Here is a 16,377-nt window from a genome sequence, read left to right as displayed (position 1 = left end):
AAACTCTGCATATCAGGTATGGTAGAAAGGGCAGGGTATGGTTTCAACTAGAGAAGCAGAAGAAATGGAGAAATGTTCTGCACCAGGGCCGTTGTTAAATCTCTTCAATATTGGACACTGAGCCTTCCTAAAGTGAATGTTCTCCTACTTGAGGTGGAAGTATCCTACAGAGATAATTAAGAAGCATGAGAGAATTATGGAACAGGTCACCGAGTCAGTAGTATGGGATTTCATTTATTTATTTACTTATTTATGTGATTAACCGTATTACAACAGTGTATCTGAACCTCATACAAAAAACACCAATTAAAACAATAATCCATGATGTCCCAAGTAAATGACACCTTCCATCCATAAAAACACATCTTCATCAGCAACAATAGGGCTAACCTAACCATTTCAGTTGAACATCTGGGAAACAGGGCTTCAGAACCTTACAAAAGTCCAATAAGGTCAGGATTCAGATCTCCAGAGATCGCTTTTCCACAAATCAAGCACTGCCACACAGCCAACATAGCTCTTGGATCCAACAAGATTACGCTGTTTCATAGAGGGAAGTCAGAACATACCTCTGTGCTAGATCTCGTGGTTTGAGTAGAAACAATGGGATAAAGAAGAGCCCACAAATAGATCTGTCATTCTATTTATCCAGGTCAAAGACTGACTGTTTAATTTTTTCATGACTTTGTCTGTTCAGGAATACTAGTAAGAACTAGTGTAAGAAAAGTCACAGAAGGACAAATTGTTGGCAATGTTCTTCCATGTGGAAGTAAACTTCTTTCCCAAAATAAACTGGGCCAACATTTCACCTAAAGAACACCCCCTCCCCCCAAAAATTATGTCTTTATCAGAATCTCAGTTAAGAGATCTCCTTTTGAGCTACTTTAAAGGGCAACCCAGTTTCTTCCAAAGAAGCACATTTACACTGGAATGGGAAACTTGCAGTAAAGTTTTGATGATTGATTAGATGTCAAAACGTGAATCATCAGACTATGCACTAAACTGGGTGCTTGAACAACAATAGGCTCAGCATTTTAGCACTGAAAACTTTAATGGATGCTGGGAACAATATGTTCTTTTTGCAGCTGGCTAATCTGATGACTGCACTGGTAGCTTTCTGGAATTGGGCTGTGACCTCTTATGTTTGCTGTATCCAGGAAGTGGATGACTAAAAATAGGCAGAAATTTACTTACTTAATGGAATGGCTATTGATTTTCCACCTGTGTTGGTAGCATCCCTTGGTGAAAAGCACAGCTTTGGTTTTGCATATTTAGTCCATTAGAGTTGGACAATCACTATTTAAATAAGTAAATGAATCAAAATCATAAATTTCAGACCCCCAATTAGCAAAGTTCAGCCAAAGCTCGTTGGCTGCAGCAGAGTCTAGTTTATTTGGGGAAGACAGTAGCTATGTCATCAGCATGGGAGCATGTGGAAATTAGTCTCTAGTTGAATGAGCAGAATGCAAAATTCAAATTTGGAAACAGTCTGAATGCTCTTTAACATAGGAGGCCAGGATACATACTTGCTTAACCCTGTTTTGTCAAACCTTTTATCAACTCTTTTTGGATCTTCTTTACTTGGTAGGATGTGAAGACTGAGTAATTCAAATAATTGGTAAATGTCACCATTGGGGTAAAGAATTAATTCATGATCAATTCTGCCAATTGGGATATTAACATGTAATCAATGTTCTCTGGGTCCCAGAAAGTGAATTTTCCCAGTTTTCAGGACTACATGATAGATTTGCTAAATGGAAGGAACATAAGTAAAAGATAAGAGATAAGATAACCTTATATATAATATTATTGTATCTTATTCCATCCCATCCCATCTCATCCCACCCCACTCCACCCCTTCCCATTTATAGGAAAGGAATACCCATATTTGTTGTAGATATCACTGTATAAGACATTGGATGAACAGAATAACATAATCTTGAGAGTTAAACAATTAAACAATTATTATTACACTACCAATATGACCATCAGTCAGTGACGCTGTAACCAAGATAGGCTAGGATTGAGAGAACAGTAATTTCCAACATAGTTAAGATTAGTTCCTTTCATAATAAAGAGTAAGTGGCAGGAAATCTTCTTTCAAGAGAGAAACTCTTTCTGATTCAATCATTTTGTCATTTTATTTAATCCAAAAATAGGTTAATTTGAACTGTTGCTCCTGCCGTTAGTCTGGTATATATTTAAATAGACTCATATCTGAAATTCTGATCATCCTTGACATTACTGCTTCCTAGTTCTTTTCTAAGGTTTTGTTTCAGTGTACAAAGGACAAACTATTAAGGCAACTGCTTAATAGCCTTGGTTAGAAAATACCAGCATGGCTGTATTCTCATTTTAAATGCCTCTCCTGTATAAAGCATTCATTTTATTTTCATAAATATAGAGTAGACACGTTAGCATCCTGAAATCTATTTAGCATCCAAAGAAAAGGATGTGCGTATTCATCATGTCATCAAGAGACACTAGTTACGCACACTAAATCTTTCATACTGCAAATCCTATTTATCCAGCAGGGCTTTTATGTCCGCTATCCAGGAATTTAAACCTAGAGTTAAAATGTGAGTGATAGCAGTAATAAGATTAAAAGTCTTGCAGTTAGGAATCATGGTACTATAATCTTGGTATCAGCAAAAGATTTATGTACAGGTTTTTTTCCTGTACCAGCAATGGATAAAAAATGTAGAACAAAGCAAAGAGAGGAGCTTAGCTTCAATAACATTTAGCTGGATTTTTCAAATAGCACTGCAGATAAAATGGTTATAGAATAAATTCACTCCTGCTCCTTCAAGCTTAGTGTAGCACATAGTGCTGTCTGAAGATCTTAAGCAGAGCTTGGAAATTTTTCAGGTATCATCAAATAATTATGCATGGTGGAAGGAACTAAAATATTATGATAAGGATACTATCCATTCAATCGTGTCTGATTCCCAGCAATCCTATGGACTAGGTCTCTGCATATTTCATGATCTTTTTACAGCTTCTTTTGGTTGTTTTATGCCCTGGCTGGTAATTAATATAATGTATTATATCATATACCACTTTGTAACATATTTTATCAACATATCATATCATGCCAAAAATACAGCATTTCAGGATTATTTCCCAAGATGTTGAGGTACTACATTTTTTTTTTATAATTTTCAAAGACTTCAGGAGAGAAGAGTAAAATCTTGTAAGGGATATTTTATCTGTGGATGCAACATCACCAAACTCTCCATTAATATATGCCTATGAATTATCCTACTGAAAGAAATTCTGAATAAATATCATGGGGTGATGTTCACATATACATATTCACAGTAAATGAATAACTGCAGCTGTGAATTTGGACATTGTTTCCTCAATTTAATAAGCTTTCAAAAGCTAGCATTTTGTGATTTAAAATTGTTTTTACAACCTAAGGGTAGGAAACCGGAAGAAATGAAATAGTAATTAGGAATCTTTCTCAACATGAAGTCCTCCTGCTATGTTGGACTTCAACTTCCAGTTGAGTAAGGTTTATGTGCACAAGATCAAGGAGAAAGAAACATTAGAAAAAAATCGACAGTCTGGAAAAATCAGCAGTGTCCACCCCAAGGTGAAATAACTGTCAAATGACACTGTTTGTGTGATGACATCATACAAATGCCACCATTATGTACTTCCATCTTGCTATCTGAAATATGTATGCGAATTTGTCCAATGTCATTGTTATTCACCTTTAGTGATTTGTCATTCCCCCTTTGCCCATCCCCATGGACACCCAAGAACTCCTTAATTTAGAAAATGTCAATGAAATGTCATATAGGCTCAGGCAAGCTGTAATCAAATAAAAGGGATCTTTAGGTTACCAGCTGAGTCATACAATTTATTTCTCTGTTTCACACAGCTACAGAGGACAAGTAACCTGCTGTGGATTTATGTAGCCAATTACCTTACTAACCTCGCCCCCACTTCAACAAGACAACTCAACCATATAGTGATTATCCCCTCATTTTTAAAAATGTAACATTCCTATTATGCGAGACTTTCTAATTAGTTAATGGAAATAAATTTAAGGCCATCAGAATATATATTAATTAAGCTGCCATTAATATGGATGTTAGAATTACAATAGCATTAAAAAAACATTTCCTCCTCAACCTTGCTCTTAGATGTTTGTTTCTTCACTATGTGTTTCTAAAGAAATCCTTCACAGCACCTAGCATAACAATGTAAGACTTGTGTTGAATCAAGCCAAGGACCCATTCAGTTTAACATACAGTATACTCACAGTGGCCTACAAACTCTGCCCACAAACTTGTATTCTTCTTCAGTTTTGTGTTTCAATGACTAGTGTAAGGAATGCTATTCCTTCGTGACCGAATGTAATTTATAGGTATCATGATTAATGGCCTTAGTTAGCTTTATTTATCATACTTGTAAAAATTTCCCAAAATAGATCTTGAGCATTTGAAGTCAGTCAGGATTCTCTCTAATTGATATATAAACCTGTACTGCATTCGAATGTAAAATCATGGTCCTTAAGTACTGCAAAGGTATCTTACTCAGATCATACTAAATACTAGCGTTCCATTTTTAAAGGTCTGCATCCTTGTTTTTATTGGCATAAACACTTTTACAATTAATTAATCCTTGATCTCTGTGCCTCTTTAACTTTGTGGCCCACAGCAACATTTCTTATTTCTCTGTACTATCACTAGTCTCTTTGAAGCCTCTGTAAACATATCTTCCTTTTGTTCTTTGTTTATAGCAAGATGTATTTTCTCCCCCACATTATTGAAATGTGTTTTAGAAGTTCAAGTGTGCTAATATTAAACTACATATCAACATCAAAAGAAATTCCAATTATAATGATGCATAGTGTTATGAATGTAGGAAAACAAAATAAAAATCCCCTTTTGGCCTAAACCATAGTAAGAAAGACCATGCAATAAGTTGTTAAGTCCTAGAAAATGAGTTGCATTGCTTGCTAGTTATTATTAAGTAGCTCTGATTCTAATATTGTAAGGCTAAAGGTTATTAAGATTAAATAATGCAACCAAGCTGTGAATTAGGTTTATTAAGTTAAAACAACAGATGATTCTGTGTGACATACCATCTCACATAGATATCTCATTTAAATAGATAGCAGAATAGTTGCTTTTTGAGATGAAGATAAAACAAACTGAGAGGAAAATCTAGGAATATTCATAACTGTCTACTTCAGAAAATGTTAAATATATTGAGTTAGCTCCTTAATTGGTTATGTATCACTTGGCAATATCACAGTGACACTAAAAATATTCATCCTGAAGCAAATGAAGAAAAATTATGCTTGATTCCAACTTTGTTTTTCTAAATATATCCACAATGCAAACTTACAGTAAATTATACCATGATAAACTCAGAATGATTTAGTGAGCAAACTCCAGTGTTCCCAACTGCTGGCTATATAAAATAATAGATTTGTGAACTGGGTCCAGGATATAAAAAACACCAATTAATTAGATTTCCCAACAGATGTGTGACTTTTCCCTGCATTATTAAATCTGCTTGATCTTATTCAGTTTCTCAAAGAAACAAGTTTCCCTTGATTAGTAAACGTTTTACATACCATGTGAACAGTTACATCTACATGTTGACATTTAGATTTCTCAGGAAATAGGTTGATTACCTTAAGCAATACAAAGTTGATTCCTAGCTCCTCTTTTGGGGATAAGTTCAAATAATATTTTTTTAGACTAGTGTCAGCACTCAGATTATTTGTTCCCAGCGTCTGCTAAATGGTAGCAACCAAACAATAGCGTCTATACAAAACCATGATGGTGTCAATGTAACAACACACAACTACAATGATATCATCATGTCAATGACATAATTGTGTTTTTTGTATCACAACATTTAACATATGAAAATTGTCACTTTGGTGTCCCATTCAGCTTATGTTTTATATTTACACATTCTTAATATTCATAATTTATATTATTATAGTTGATGTTCATATATAATTCAATACTAGCACACTTGCATTTCTCTCAAAAACTTTTGAATAATGCAGAGAGGAAAGACAATCCCTATCACAGAGAACAAAAAGAGAGGGATATTTATAGTTTCAAAGAGATTAATAGACATGCAGAGAAATGCAATTAATGGACAAAATAGATGAAAAAACAAAGAGTAGGACAGAATTCCTGAAGGGATAAAAGTATACCATAAAAATGTATGATGATCCAGTAAACTCTGTGGTTATTCCAAAATCATAGAAGGCACCAGGAGGCAAGAGAACAAAAGATTCCAAAATACTTGTTTTATGGAAATTTTCTGGTCTTTAGAGGTGGCCACCCATCTAAGTACTGGCAATACCTTCATCTTGATTTCACTAAAGAGCTTCTTATAAGATCTAGCCTAAGGTATTGACTGGCAGCACTTGTGATTATATCTTATGCCCATAATCTCAAATACTTTGTCTTACCTGAGTCCAGAGCACGTATTCAAAATTACTGCAGATTCAGCATATTCTTGTACATGACCATGATAGAAGCAATGATTCTAATGAGACAGAGAAAAAAGGATCAATTCCAATATTCCATATATAATCTTACTACAGATATATGATATATTCTGTTCTTTATTATTATTATAACTAGCTGGACACCCGTGTTTTGCTATGAAACTAAGTGCTCAGGCTTGATAAATTGACACAGCCTGAAACTTAATGTAGAATGTCTAACTCCATAGCATCAGAATGTGTTAATATAATGCAACTTGCACTTGGAACAGAGGGGAAGGGGGAATAGAATGTCCCAGCCTGCAGCATCCATCGGTATTCATCTGGCTAGCATCCTGTCAGTGTGTGAGAGAATGGAGGGGTGTTTAGAAAGTGAAACAGCATTTGCTGTGTGAGCAAGAAGGAGACAGGAAGAAGACTGGGCGTGGCTTAGCTCAACTGTTCTGTAGTAAAGCTGCTTGCTGCTGTGAAAGTAAAACAACGTGAAACTCCTCTCCTCTGCTTGTATTTTGCATTTGGAACAGATTTCTTTTGAGGTGGAGACGTGGAGTAGAACTCTTTAGCATCAGAGTGGGTTAATAATAATAATAATATAGGAAATACTAATGCTATCATTTCGAAAAATCCTTTCTTAGTGAGCACCTAGAACCCAAGAGGAACATATGTGGCAAATTTCAAGTTTGTAGGCTTTACAGTTCCAGAGATTTCGTGATTACGGCGTGAGTGGTTTTCGCTGTTATATGTATAGATAAAGATCTGTTCTGAATTCCAGTGATTGAAGAAATAATCATGCTGAAAGCATCTTTCTGCCTAGTTTGAAACAAGGCATGAAACTTTTCAGTGATTAATGCCAGATTTACATGAACTCAAGGCAATATCTATGCTCTACCTCGTTCAACAAAAGACAATGATCAGGCAAGTATTTAAAGCAATTCTCCTGGACACGCCTGCTTTTTTTTTATTATATTATTATCAGAAAACTATGATGAGAAGGGTTTGTAAAATTAAGCAGCAAAGCAAATTACACTGTCATTCACCTTTAGGCACTCACTGTAGATATAAATTTTAAATTATGCAGATCCATAAGACATAATTAAGCTCACTACACGATGTAATAAAACCATTTCCTATTGCACAAAGAAATTGATCATGAGAAATAGAGTGGAGAGGAAAGAGAAAGAATATTTTATCATCCTATGCTGACTTGGGAGCAGCTTGTTATTAAGAACAGGAATGAAAAGGAATTCTATTTTCAGAAGGCCACTCCTGTTTCACTTTGTGGCAGGTTATTGTATTTCTTTTTAATAAATCCAGATGCTTACCAAAAGAACCATAACAGAAAATACATAGTCAATAAAGTTAAGAATTTGGCTGGAATTCATGGGTTAATGCTATTGCTGATGAAATCTAATACCTTCTCCCCAGTTATGGATCTGGTTATAAAACCATGTTTGTGTCACAAGCAGCATTTCTAGCTCCTTTGAATGCCACCTTAAAAAAAAAAAGAAACTCTCCCCTCCCCCCTTTGTGAAAGGTTGTTATCTTATTAATGCAAAGAAAGCTATCTCTCATATTTCTGCATAACAGTCATCTCACCAACCTCTATTTCTTGGTTCATTCACATCGAACCTGCATTAATTAACCTTTCAGTATCAGAGCATGGTTTTCAATTATATAGTCTCAGACAGCAGCCTTCTAAAGACCACCCTGATTTGGTTAGAGAAAGTAATCATATGAAAAGATCACAGTCACGTTTTAATAGTTCAGGTGTATAAATTTTTGGCAAATTTGATCACCGTGTAAAGAAAATATTAGCTTAGCACAAAAGCTTCCTTTTAGATGAAGGCATGTAAAAAATGACAAGTGTGCTAGACTACATGCAGGGCATACCTACATGAACAAAATGAACATTATAAAATAAGGTGGTTGCCCTGAATCTTTACTGAATTGCCTTTATAATCTGTTCTGGTATCAGCTTCATAAAAATAATGGAAAAGGGGAGAAAGCCACATAAAGGAAATTGTGTGTATCTGTGTTATGCGTTCATAATAAAAGCAGAAATACCATGTATAATAAATCAACAATATAAAAATAATGTTCAACAAAACATACTCATTAAAAGCATGGAGTGGGAGGTGGGAAACGAAAAAGAAAGCCCCACTCTTCCAACATGATTTTGGGGAAGGTTGGAGAAAGAGGTAAAATTTAATAAGCCTCTAAAGACAGAATAACACGAGGTTTCCCAAAATGGTTGGCTGAGGAATTCTGGGAGTTGAAGTCCTCCCATCTTAAAATTGCCAAGGTTGGGAAACCCTCAGATAGCAGATGCTACCCAAATATCAGGAAGCAGAGCATTCCAGACCTTACATTCCACTTGGCAGGATTCAGTCTTTGCACTCATCTACTCCCATCCTTATATCAGGATATGTTTCAAAACACATATGTTCTATCATGGCCACCCTGAGCTTCTGTGGGCTTCATGGTAAAATACCATTGAACTAATTCATATTGCAGAGCACATCCCATATCAACGTCTTTCCAATTCAAGTGTGGCCTTCCTTAAGTGAAGGGGGGTGCCTAGTAAGTCCTCTCTGCAAGCAGATGTTATTTAGAGAAGATCCCATAGATATCCAGAAACTGAATCAGGAAGGGATTTAAAGGTGACAGATATAGCTTTAAATTGCACTCAGAAGCTGAGTGGTAATTCATGGAAGAAAGCCTTTTAATCCCATTAACTACATATTATGGCTCTGAATACCAATTGCAGGGGAATGCAGCTCAAAATTTATTTTGAATTTGGAACAGCTTCCCTTTGCCAGCTGCATGTTCATTCTGAGGGGGGGAAAGTGTTGGAAAAATGAGTTATTTGCATTTCCCTCCCTCAGAATACCGAGAATGAGAAACAATAGAATATTCCCCATCATTTTGTCAAGTTACATCCATATAATGTTTCTTGTTTCCCCTTAAAATCTGGAGCAAACTGCACGGAAATCACTGAAAGAACCTTGAAGCTGTTGATTATAATATTCAGTTTAGTTACACATTCCAAAATTGCTCATACCGACAGCCCCAATATAAGACAAAAGTCATTCTGTAACTTCATGTATTACTATCTACATGATAGTAATATCTACTATCTACATGATAGTAATATCTACTATCTATATGATAGTAATATCTACTATGAAAAGCACTGAGTTCAACAGCTCTAACATATAATGTTAATGTTGTAAATTCAGATTAAATTAATCAAAAGACAAATACTGTATAATAATTAAGTTTATCTACTGTTTTAATTAAGAAACCTTATTTATAGGTAGAAAAAATAAAGTCATTACAATCTTATATTTTTATTGAAAAGAATGCTTTGTGAAGATATTTGTTAATATTTTAATAAATACCAGGCAAAGCTTGAATTCTTTCATCAACTCTTCTTCCATAACCTCATGTATAATATACGGTAGTTTCAGAGTCTGATCCCAAGAAAATGAAAAAGAAATAAAAAAGGCTTTCTAGCTCCTGTACGGAAGAAAGCCAGGAAGTCTTTATAATCTTTTTTTGAGAGCCTCCATATCTCAAAATCTGGTTCTCATGCTACATATTTGTGACAGTAAATGCTTTCAACTTGTTTCAAACCTCTAACAGGCACATTTTCAAAGAGCATTAAGTGCATAAATCTTATTGTTATTTAAAGTCCTGATATCATGGTCGAATTGGAGCATTTCCTTCCACAGATGTGCATTTTGAACAAAAGGGTGAGTAAATTACAGCAGCCAAAATCTAAAATCAAAAATATGCTACTCACTTTATTTGCGTGGTTCCCATTCTTTCCCTTTAACTATAAAGTATGATACATTGACTTCCAACCACAGGAATTCACAAAGCTTACCGTATAATTACGCGTGACAATAGTGCTAGTACCATCTTCCAAATAATGCATTTCCGTGATGTTGCCAGCAAAGAGACCACTAGGGGAAAAATTAAAAGGAAAACTTAGACAACAATTCTGCATCAAATAATTTTGATTTAATTTACTCTTTTCAAAAATAAATGGAACTAAGAAGAAGTTCAATTCAGGAACAAAAATAATGTCTGTAAACAAAGAAAAGGACAATTCCACAATTAGTCTTTCTTCCTGAATATTAACAAGTGTTCCAGCAAAAATAAATCAGTACTTTTGATACAATAATTTGTATTGTATCCAAATTTCAAATGCACTTTCAAGATCTTTATGTCTTTCCATAATCATGTCTTTCCATAATCAGATACTTCAAATCAATTGCTTTGAGCTATTACGGAAAAAGGTTAATTATATGGCATGAAAAATTAGTTCAAATATAAATTATCTGGAATTGTCTCAAAGGGCTTAAAAGTGACATTTTACACTCTGGGTTCCCCCCCCCCTCTTCTGTTCAATCAAGTCTTTTTCCTGATTGGGCAAATACCTGCAATTTTATTGGCAAAGTTTTAAAAAGTGGTTTGCCATTGCCTTCTTCTTAGGAGTGAGAGAAAGTGAGGGCCTAAGGTCATCCAGCTGGTTTTGTGTCTAAGACAGGACTACAATTCACAGTCTCCTTTTAGCCTAATGCAGTGATGGTGAACCTTTTCAGCACCGAGTACAGAAAAGGGAGCGCGCACGCATCTGGGCCGCAAACAAGAAGAGGAGCTGGCCAGGGAGCATGTGCATGCCTGAAAATGAACTTCCAGTTTCAGCTACTGAACTTCCAGTTTCATCCATCTACTCTTCTGGGTTTCTGGCGTGCATGCGCATGCACACATGACGATCAGCTGGCCAGCACACATGCTCATGCAGGAAAATGGAAGCCCAGCTCTAGTTTCCGGCACTGCTGCATGCAAAAAGGCCAGCTGATTGTTGCGCATGCATGCATGCCAGAAACCTGGAAGATTAATGGGCGACATCACACATGCCAGGCAACATGGCTCTGCGTGCCAGTTCGGGCATGCCTGCCATAGATTCGCCATCAGGGCCTAACACTTTAACCAAACTGGCTCTCTTAGCAATTCCTATTTTAAAATGGATATCTGCTTTTCTGTCTAACAGACAAGTGGTCAAAATTGGCAATGCTCTATCAAATCCTGTTCCTGTCAAGAGTGGTGTTCCTCAAGGCAGCGTCCTTGGACCAACACTCTTCATACTATACATTAATGATCTTTATGACCATATCTCAAGTAATTGTGTTCTCTTTGCTGACGATGTCAAACTATTTAACACCACAGACAATACATCTATCATTCAAAAAGACCTTGATCATCTAACCGCTTGGTCTAAAACTTGGCAACTCCAAATCTCAACCAGCAAATGCTCAGTCTTACATATAGGAAAAAAGAACCCAAACATTTAATACATACTTGATGGACATTACCTTACAGATGACTCCCATCCCGTTAAAGACCTTGGAGTTTTCATGTCAAATGATCTAAGTGCCAAAGCCCACTGCAACTACATAGCAAAAAAGGCTCTAAGAGTTGTAAACCTAATCTTGCGTAGCTTCTTTTCCAAAAACACTACACTACTAACCAGAGCATATAAAACATTTGCTAGACCAATTCTAGAATATAGCTCGCCTGTTTGGAACCCTCACCATATCTCTGACATCAATACAATTGAACGTGTCCAGAAATATTTTACAAGAAGAGTTCTCCATTCCTCTGAAAACAACAAAATACCTTATCCCACTAGACTTGAAATCCTAGGCTTAGAAAACTTGGAAGTCTGTCGCCTTTGACAAGACCTAAGTTTAACTCATAGAATCATCTATTGTAATGTCCTTCCTGTTAAAGACTACTTCAGCTTTAATTGCAATAATACTAGAGCAACTAATAGATTTAAACTTAAAGTCAACCGCTTTAATCTAGATTGCAGAAAATATGACTTCTGTAACAGAATCATCAGTGCTTGGAATACTTTACCTGACTCTGTGGTCTCTTCCCATAATCCTAAAAGCTTTATCCAAAAACTTTCTACCATTGACCTCACCCCATTCCTAAGAGGACCATAAGGGGCGTGCATAAGCGCACAAACGTGCCTACCGTTCCTGTCCTATTGTTTTTCTTTTCTTCTTCCTATATATATATATGCTTATACCTCCTAATATTTACTCATATATATGTTTATATATTATATAATCTTTTTGTATGATACTTACATATATTGTTGTGACAAAATAAATAAAAAATAAATAAAATAAAAAAATATTCTACTGGAAGATGATGTATGGATTTTATAGACATATATAGTTCTTTCTTAAAGAATCACTGGAGTAAGATTTGGTTATAATATTGGTGTATTGGTTACAGGAAGGGGAAGACTGAAGACCTAGTGAATTTTTAACATTTGCACCATTCAAGAATCATGGTTTGATAGTGAGAACAATATTGTTCCATCTATCTCTTTCTAAGGTGTTTAATTCATTCTTAGTAGGTTTTATGACAGTAAAAGTGAAGTCTAGAATGACCTGGGGAATTTCTGTGTTAAATGACTGGAGTTTCTTCCCCAAATCTGATCTTACATGGAATGTTGAGAAGAAAAGTTCTGCCAACATGTCACCTCCCAAGTACCCTTTATAGCTTGTTCCCTGATTTATCATATAGTTCTGGAGAAGGAAAAGAATGGGGAATGACTCAAAAGGGAATAGTCCTAGATGTTTATGTCCAACGTTCAGCTGGCTTTTTATGCATAAAATATGTCTTGATCTTTGGTCTTAGTTTTTAAGATTCAGATCTAAATGTATTGCACACAGAATGTTCTGGAAGAGATTAGATTAGAAAGATTTGCTATGGGTGTGTAATAGCTTACTATGTCATGGTTTCTTTGTAGAAAGAATCCATTTTTCTAACCAGATCACTCAACTCATGCTAATGTTTCCCTCAAGAGGCACCAAGAAAAACTTTTAGTACTTAGTCCTTGGGAAAGATATCCCAATAGCAAGCACCTGGACCATTTGGCTTATGAACAGTCACTGGTATGAGTAAACCAGGAAAATGACTCTCTCAGAGCGGTTGGTGCAATCCTGAAAATGTCATGGATTTTTCATTTTTGGCATGTATTTACTGCTAAAGTCATCCCTATTTATTTCAAACCTCCCTCCCTCCCTCCCTCTGTCTCTCTTTCTCTCCTCCCCCCCCTCCACTTTTTATAGCAGGATCTTTGGAACTGGGTGAAATCATTTCTATCATTGTTTTCTTTGTTTCAGATTTTTGGCAAACTTTAACCAAGTTATTTGCAAGTCAGAGTCATTTCTGTATTGTTTCTACTTTGATTATTCCAGAAAGTGACCTGCAGTTTGAGTTATTAAAATTTATTTTGCGTGAACTAATTACTTCCACTTTAGAACTGCCTATTAATTCTGCCAAGTAAAATAATTAGAATATATCTTATTTTCTAATTCCCCAAAGAATTTATGTGAACACTTTGATTCGGGTAATATTTATTTCTGTGTGGGTTTTTTTATAAGGGAGGGAAAGAAGACAGAGGGAGGGAGGGAGAGTGGGGGAGAGGAAGGGAGGGAGAGGGAGGGGGGAGAGGAAAAGAGGGAGCGTGAGAGAAGGAGAGGTATAGTTGCAAAGGTGCTGGCATAGAAAGCAGAAGAGTCTGAGTTCTAAACCTCCTTTAGGCTTGAAAACCAAAATTGTTGTTCTGTGGAAAATAGGACACTGGAGTATTAGGTATGTCAGCCATCTTGAGTTTACGAAACATATATACATATAGGCAGGATAAAAATTGAATAATAATAACAATTCTTGCTTGAATGGCTAGCAAGAATGATAGATTCAAGACACATTTAGAAAATAACAACCGCAAAGTATGATTCTGGATTCAAATCATTCTTAAGCAAAACATGGGACATAAATAAAAAAATATATACCGATTAACTTGCCACTGCAAAAGTAGGAAAGAGACTCAACTAAGATTCCTTCACTGCATCCTCATGAAGCCAATCAAAAGAGTGCTTTGACAGTGAAAAAGCTATTACATCTAGGCTATGTGAGAAATATTTTGAAACACTCAAAAGTTTGATGTGACAAGTTGGTTAAGTATTTATGCAGTGAAATGAATTATATATCCTTCAATATTAATATTGTACAGTTTCAAGGGAGTGTCCAATGATCTGATTTTATGCAATTTATTTTGGTTATTTCAACTATAAGGGAGATGAAGTACTTACAGAAATATGCTAAATCATTTGTATGCTCCCTTTGCTGGGTATTGATTAGACAGCTCCAAGACTGTATTAGTGCCATATTAAAAGAGGAAAGGACTAGGCTTCTTTTAAGCAAAACTGTGACAGCATTCCATCTCACTGAAATAAAAACTGCATATAAGCTATTACCCAATTCTCAAATATCTCATTTTTGCCAAACAGTTGTGCAGGTGCTCTCAGTTAAAACATTAATGACCGTTTAGATCAGGACTAGACTAAGGGATTGAATGAGAAATATTTTTTTGATCATCCTTTTGGACCTAGATTTGAAAAAGCAAGCAAATTGAAAATCCTGATTATTCACCTGTATAGTAGCTTTTGATACTAGTGGTCATGGAATCTTAACCAATCTGCTTTCTGGGTTGGGGGCAATACAGCTTCACCCTGCAGATTCAACTTGCCTAAACATTCCTTAGAAGTTCAATTGCAAAAGGTAATATAGAGAAACTTCTTTGGACCTTTTGATTCTTAAATTACTTTGATCTTGCATCATAATTTACTGATTTACATGTTGTTTTTTAACCTTCTCCCCCTTAAAGGAGATAAATACAGAAACACAAACCAATTTAGAGGGCAATCTTCTTAACGTAATTGAATCAATGTTAATGAGAAAGGACATGGATTTAAACACCCCTAATCCATCACACTTTAGGATCCACACGATGAATTGACACTATGCTTGAGAAAAAGAGTGCCCCCACTAGCACTGTAGCCATTGTTTCTATTTTTTTTATTTTATTTACATTTATATCCCGCCCTTCTCCGAAGACTCAGGGCGGCTTACAGTGTATAAGGCAATAGTCTCATTCTATTTGTATATTTACAAAGTCAACTTATTGCCCCCCCAACAATCTGGGTCCTCATTTTACCTACCTTATAAAGGATGGAAGGCTGAGTCAACCTCGGGCCGGGCTTGAACCTGCAGTAATTGCAGGCTGCTGTGTTCTAATAACAGGCTTCTAACAGCCTGAGCTATCACGGCCCTTCTAAATCTTTTTGATATACAAAATGAGAGCTCAGCTTTCTCAAATGTGTTTCAAGTCTTAATGAATCCATCAACTGAAGTTGTCAAAACTGACAAACCCCCTCAAATAAACCCAACCACCATCTTTTGCATGCTTTCAAGTTTGCATTCTGGTCCAGTGTCAAAAAAAGATGAAAAGTCAAATTTGTAAATCAAACATAGGAAGTTATTTGTCATGAATTACACCATTCATACAGTTATCTCAGTACTGTTGATGTATTTGCAAAACATGCTGATTTATGGTTAACTGATCCTTGTTTCATTGAATTATAAATATAATAACTTCACAATGCACCGAAAAATAAAATTACCACATAGGTAGGGTTTATTGGTCTAAAATGCTGTTGCTCAGCAGATGTTATTACTTGGTAGATGGTAATATCTACTTGATCTCTGAAAGCTAAGCAGAGTTGTACATCATTAAGTGTTCAACTGGATTTCCATTTGTTGTCAACTAATCTGGCATAGGACCAGGACATCTAAGGAGCCATCTCACCCCATCCATCCATTACATATAGAGGGAGAAAAAAGCAGCAAATATAAGATTTCTAGTTTTAAGACTTAAAAATACTTAGGGTATAAGAGACGCCAAATTTAGTGGGACTACTTTTGAAAGAGCATGTGCATAAAGTGGTCTTTGT

At 35.7% G+C, this 16,377-nt stretch overlaps 1 protein-coding gene across 1 annotated transcript in view; it reads right to left on the bottom strand.

The window, feature by feature from the left end:
* Positions 1-16,377, bottom strand: part of ADAM12 (ADAM metallopeptidase domain 12) — a 302,284-nt gene that overhangs the window by 121,974 nt on the left and 163,933 nt on the right. Inside the window, exons 4-5 of the mRNA XM_058188276.1 lie at positions 10,380-10,458; positions 6,455-6,531 (exon numbers count right to left, since the gene is read on the bottom strand). Coding sequence (XP_058044259.1) covers positions 6,455-6,531; positions 10,380-10,458 — 156 coding nt within the window. The remainder of the gene's footprint in view (positions 1-6,454; positions 6,532-10,379; positions 10,459-16,377) is intronic.

The sequence above is a fragment of the Ahaetulla prasina genome, chromosome 6 (genome assembly GCF_028640845.1).
Source record: "Ahaetulla prasina isolate Xishuangbanna chromosome 6, ASM2864084v1, whole genome shotgun sequence".
NCBI classification, from domain to species: domain Eukaryota; kingdom Metazoa; phylum Chordata; class Lepidosauria; order Squamata; family Colubridae; genus Ahaetulla; species Ahaetulla prasina.
This window is presented reverse-complemented; position numbering and strand designations above follow the sequence as displayed.